This window comes from Hylobates moloch, unplaced genomic scaffold (assembly GCF_009828535.3).
Source record: "Hylobates moloch isolate HMO894 unplaced genomic scaffold, HMol_V3 SCAFFOLD_1, whole genome shotgun sequence".
Classification (NCBI taxonomy): domain Eukaryota; kingdom Metazoa; phylum Chordata; class Mammalia; order Primates; family Hylobatidae; genus Hylobates; species Hylobates moloch.
In genome coordinates this window covers 124389646-124395752 of record NW_026652276.1, presented here as the reverse complement: position 1 = coordinate 124395752, position 6107 = coordinate 124389646, and the positions used below count along the sequence as shown (strand labels likewise).

At 42.6% G+C, this 6107-nt stretch overlaps 1 protein-coding gene across 3 annotated transcripts in view; it reads right to left on the bottom strand.

The window, feature by feature from the left end:
• The window catches only part of LOC116812476 (histone H2A.V), a 21790-nt gene extending 16047 nt beyond the window's left edge, over positions 1 to 5743 (bottom strand). For 2 of the 3 annotated variants that reach the window (XM_032758157.2, XM_058445157.1), the window contains exons 1-2: positions 5564 to 5700; positions 1020 to 1097 (exon numbers count right to left, since the gene is read on the bottom strand). In XM_032758157.2, coding sequence (XP_032614048.1) covers positions 1020 to 1097; positions 5564 to 5566 — 81 coding nt within the window. In that variant the 5' untranslated portion in view covers positions 5567 to 5700. Of the gene's footprint in view, positions 1 to 1019; positions 1098 to 5563 lie in introns of all 3 variants that reach the window. The other variant, XM_032758156.2, reaches the window with a different exon arrangement.
• Positions 5744 to 6107: the final 364 nt, after the last annotated feature.

Genomic DNA, 6107 nt, shown 5'->3' with positions numbered 1-6107 from the left:
TAGTCCCAGCTACTCGGGAGGCTGAGGCAAGAGAATGGTGTGAACTCCAGGGTGGGGAGCCTGCAGTGAGCCGAGATGGCGCCACTGCACTCCAGCCTGGGTGACAGAGCGAGACTCTGTCTCAAAAAAAAAAAAAGAAAGCTGAATTCATGTTTCCAACTTCTGGACATATGGACATTTTCACATGGATGTTTTAGTGAACTTCAAAATGATTCCATTTAAATTTACTCATAACTTGCCCCTACTACAAACTCCTCTGTTCGTTAGGTTCTAAGCCTTAGAGAAACCTCTGACTTTCTCTCAACCTTATACTGCTTCACCTATTTTCTGCACACACATGCTTTCTACTCCTTCCCATTCAAGTATGTTACTTTATTCCTAAACCACTGCAATAACCTCCTTTGGCCTTCCATTTTCTACTTCAAATTAAGTATGCCTTAAAATAAATTCTAATTGGGAATATACATAGAGACCTAAAATACAGAATGTGCATATCAGTATAAGTTCCCATCCCCCTTCTTTCAGTATCATCTGGATCATGTTGTCCTCTTGCTCAAACAATGGCTTAGCACTGCCAAGAGGAGAACAGTTTATAGTTTGGCCTTCCTGATTAAAAGGGTTTCTCGGCCAGGTGCGGTGGCTCACGCCTGTAATTCCAGCACTCTGGGAGGCTGAGGCGGGCGGATCACGAGGTCAAGAGATTGAGACCATCCTGGCCGACATGGTGAAACCCCATCTCTACTAAAAATACAAAAACTAGCTGGGCATGGTGGCGCACGCCTGTAGTCCCAGCTACGCGGGAGGCTGAGGCAGGAGAATCACTTGAATCCAGGAGGCAGAGGTTGCAGTGAACTGAGATCGCGCCACTGCACCCCAGCCTGGCAACAGAGCGAGACTCTGTCTCAAAAAAAAAAAAAAGTTTGTAGTAATACAAGTAGATTTTTGTAATTGATGAAACATAGGTCATAAATTACAACAGTAAAGAAAATAATAATGTAATGACAGCATGGATTCATTACCTGTAGCCCAGCTCTCTGTGAGCGAGATACTGCCTTAGCCTTGGCCTTCCCACTGTCCTTTCCAGCTTTGCCTCCAGCCTAAATGCAAAAAAAAAAATTTTTAAATGAAAAGCGTTGAAAATACTACTTCAAAAATATTCTGGAAACAGAATTTCTTCTAGTTTTACTTTAGGTAATTAACAACATGTATTAAGAATACATGGGATTCTATCACCGTTTATAATTTCTATCAAAGAAGTCAAACCTTAAACACTTATTTAAAATATGAGATTTTTCTTTTTTCTTTGAGACGGAGTCTAGCTCTGTTGTTCAGGCTGGAGTGCAGTGGTGTGATCTTGGCTCACTGCAAACTCTGCCTCCCGGGCTCAAGCAATTCTCCTGCCTCAGCCTCCTGAGTAGCTGAGATTACAGGCACGCGCCACCACACATGGCTAATTTTTGTATTTTTAGTAGAGATGGGGTTTCACTATGTTGGTCGAGCTGGTCTTGAACTCCTGACCTCAAGTGATCCGCCTGCCTTGGCCTCCCAAAGTGTTGGGATTACAGGCATAAGCCACAGTGCCAGGCTGAAAAATATGAGATTTCTAAAAACGAACATATTTATCAATTTCCAGATTGAAGAATCTTGCAAGTCAATATAAATTTTATGCATACATGAAATATTTCACAATTTTTATTAATGTCAATGTAACATATATTACTTCCACAGAAATACTTAGAACTTAGCTCTCAGAAAAATAAAGCATGTTCCAAGAAAAAAAAACCCTCAAAAAATTAAACACAGAATTGTCATATAGTCTAGCAATTCCACTTCTGGGTATACACCCAAAAATTGAAAGCAAGGATTCAAACAAATACATGTACACCCATGTTCACAGAAGCATGATTCAGAATAGCCAAAAGGTAGAAACAATCTTGAGTGTCCAATGATGGATGAACAAAATGATACATATAATGGAATAGTATTCAGCTTTAAAAAGGAAATTCTGACACAAGCTATGACATGAATGGGCCTTGAGGACATTATGCTAAGGAAAATAAGCCAGTTACAAAAAAGACAAATACCGTATGATTCTACTTATGAGGTCCCTAAAATAGTAAAGTTCATGGTCAGAAAGCAGATTTGTGGTTGCAAGGGGTAGCTGCCTCCTGGGTTCAAGTGATTCTCCTGCCTCAGCCTCCTAAGTAGCTGGTAGTGTAGGTGTGCGCCACCACGCCCTGATAATTTTTGTATTTTTAGTACCAACAAGGTTTCTGCATGTTGGCCAGGCTGGTCTTGAACTCCTGACCTCAAGTGATCTGCCTGCCTTACCCTCCCAAAGTACTGGGATTCCAGGCGTGAGCCATCGCGCCTGGCCGAGTTATTGTTGAACGGGTAGAGTTTCCACTTGGGAAGATGAAAAAGTTCTAGAGACAGAAGGCAGTGATGGTTGCACACTATAAATGTACTTAATGCCACTGAACTGTACGCTTAAAAAAACCTATTTTTGCATGAAAAAGGCAAAGTATGTGCCAATGTAATGGGCTTCTAAGTAAATATGGGGTATTATAGAGTATGTGTGTACACATATATTTCTAGTAGGTGATACAATAAATTAGAAATGTTATTTGCCTCTCGGGAGGAAATACTAAGGGTCTGACTTAAGAAGAAAACTAATTTTTTCCCATATATTTTGCCTTTACCATTTAAATAGATTACTGTTAAAAAAAAAGAAATCAGTTTACAAGATTGGCTGTTCGAGGGGCTATTATTTCAGAATAGATGGTAAGCTTTGAAATGTCATATCCCCTTTGTAGCTAACCCTTTCCTTAAAAATTTTTTAAAGCTAAAAATTACCCCTGTATACTTCCTCTAATTGCACGTCTAAATGGATTAAGTGCGTGTCACCCAAGATAATATGGAAGAAAAACAGTAAAACCCTGGCAGGTATTAGAAACAGGAAAAATAAAAATCTAAGAACTAATTCAAATTCACTCTCTTACATTAGCCAATTCAACAAGAGACTGATTTAAGTTTACCAGTAAGAACTGAGATGCTATGGATTTCTACCAGAATGCCTCATATATTTTAATAATTTTTGACTATGTTGTTATATAAGAAAAATACAATTTTTGGATTTTTGAGGTCAGCTCCACTAACAAGACAGTCTTACTTCTCAAATAAAAAACCCTTTTTTATCTCTATTTGCCCTAATATATAACACTTAAAAACCTCTCCAACTGGCATCTAAAATTATAATCACTGTCTTCCTATGGCTGGATTGGAAAAAATAAGAACTAGTCACTAATGAAAAGCCAACAACTACAAAATTCCCCAGGTCATATAATAACTACTCTGCTTAAGCAATTTTATCCTTACTGTTTCAGATATGTCATATCTGCTGTTCTATTTGCTTTTTAAGGAAGTAGACATACAGTCAGGTTTTAAAAGCCTCAATCAATAAAATGACTATTTCCAACATCTAGAGACTCCTGATACATTTCTCATACTTAACAAAAGAAAACTTTTATGGTATCAAACTTATCTGAATATAAAATTATACAGTAAGTGGATAATTACTTTCTTTCCGATATCCCTACTTTGAACATTCATTTTAATATAATTGGTGCTTGAGAAACCAAATCTAAATTTTTTTATTCCAAGAATTGACTTCGTATTAACCTGAGTTAAGGTTGTTGGTTTTAAAAAATTACACACACACACACACACACACACACACAGAGAGAGAGAGAGAGAGAAAGAGAGAGAAGGAAGAGGGAGTTCATTTTACTTGGATAAACTTGCAAACTGGATACTAAGACACTTTCATGTCAGTTTTAACAGACATCTACTTACTTTCCTCTCAGGTTTAAAATCTATCAAGAACGACAACTCAATGTCTCCTGCATTTTTAGCTTATGTTAATACGTATTTTTAGCTACTGGTAAGTGGATATAAAATATATAGCGTATTACTAGAGACTGAAAAATATCTAAAAAACTAGAATTGGCCGTGCGCGGTGGCTCACGCCTGTAATCCCAGCACTTTGTCAGGCCGAGGCGGGCGGATCACGAGGTCAAGAGATCGAGACCATCCTGGCCAACATGGTGAAACCCAATCTCTACTAAAAATACAAAAAATTAGCTGGGCGTGGTGGCGCACGCCTGTAGCTACTACTCGGGAGGCTCAGGCAGGAGCATCGCTTGAACCCGGGAGGCGGAGGTTGCAGTGAGCCGAGATCGCGCCATTGCACTCCAGCCTGGCGACAGAGTGAGACTCCGTCTCAAAAAAAACAACAAAAAACAAACAAACAAAAAAAAAACCCAAAAAACAACAAAAAACTAATCATGAAAATCATCTGTTTGAGCAAATCCTTTTACAGATTAGATGTACGCTGTACCTCAGTTTTGTTAAAGTACTATAAAGTACTTTACAATAACAATAAACCATACGTTAGACGTTGGAAGCAATTATCCCTAAAGTCTATTCCAGCTCTAAGATTTGGGTATTTTACAATAACCAAACATTCTGTCCTCTCGACTGGCCAATCTGTTTATAGTTAGGTGTTATGTCTATTAAATACCATATCTGTCACATTAAGTACAAGACAAATCATCTAATACTATCTGCAGTATGATAAATGACAGCCTGGTGCTAACTTTTAAGCAGGTAGCTCCCGTTGAAGTAACCTTTCAACAGAATGCTTAAAGCACGAATACCGGCAAAAATAAGATTCCATAACAGTCTTATTATTTTTACACAATCTTTGATGCAACTCAGAGCGTATCCTTTAGTACTTTCTCTTTTCCCTCAACTTTAAAATGGGGCTGAAGTTCTATTCACTTCCATTTTTTTAAAGCCACACTTTTCTTACCTAGATCTGAATTTCAGAATGAAAAGATGAATACTTTAAGACCGAAAATCCATAGCAAGGGCAAAGGAAAGTACTGTTGTATAATGAAAACCGCAAACTGCAAGGGGCTCAGAAGATAACGGGCGTTCATTTCCAACCTGTGCAATCACCTAGAACAAATCGTGTGGTTCTGGTCTATAAAACCATTCTTTGTCGCTCAAAAGACCACAAATACAAGCACCCTTTCGCAGAAAGCATCAAATTGACTGCCAGGGAGATTACGTAACCAAACATCGCCAAAGACTTATCTAACTTGTACAGCGGCAGCCTGTTTGACCTCATTCACACAGAAGAGCGATCACATTAAGATCCAGCACTTGTTTCTACATTTCCAAGCCGGATTCTGCCGTCCTCCTCCTTCTAAGACGGGCGGTGCAGCGTCACCAGCGTCGGGACAGATCTGTCCGGCTCGGAACAGACTTCGCGCTCTACCCGGCCAGGCCCAGCTCTCACCCGGGGACGCGTGTCGGGCAACGCAGCCGGGACATGGCGCCCCCCGGCGGGCGGCGAGGGGCTCGGCCGGACGAAGCCCTGACACCAGCAAACTCCCGACTCCACAGGTAGCGGCGCCGACGCCAGGGCCTCCGCGCTGTGCGGATCCCCCAGCCCTGCCCCAGGCCCCGTGTCCCCGGCCCACCCGGCCACCCTTACCATGTTCTCGGCGCCGACTCTGCCTCCGCTCGGCCGCGCGCCGTCCCGCTGCCGACCAGCGCCGCCGCCGCCGCTCTCGCAGCACCGACCGCCGCCGCCGGAGCCGGACAATACCCCGTACCCGCCTCGCGCTGCTGTGGCCAATGCCCGCTTGTCTTGCTGGTTCGAACCCCAGCGGCTGTTCAATCGCGCGCCTCCTTCTAGCCAGACCCCGCCCCCCCGGCACCGCCTTCTTAACGGCTGTTTGTTTTTGCACACGGCACGCGGAGGCGGGGCCTCCAGCCCCAATAGTGACGCGCTCTCCGCCTTTAACCAGGCGCCCAAGCCTGACGAACAGAAAAGCAAACCAATGAGATTGGACGCCTCGCAGACGAAAGCCAATAAAAATATCGCCCGCGAGCACGGGAGGCGGGCCACTGGGAAGGACAGCAAAATTAGCTAATGAGGCGAAGGGATTGCAAGCGGTGTGGCTTTCCCGCCCAGTCGCGGCGTTGGTTTTCCCGCTTCTGAGATTTGTTTGGGGAGGTAAAGAATGTTGGACGTG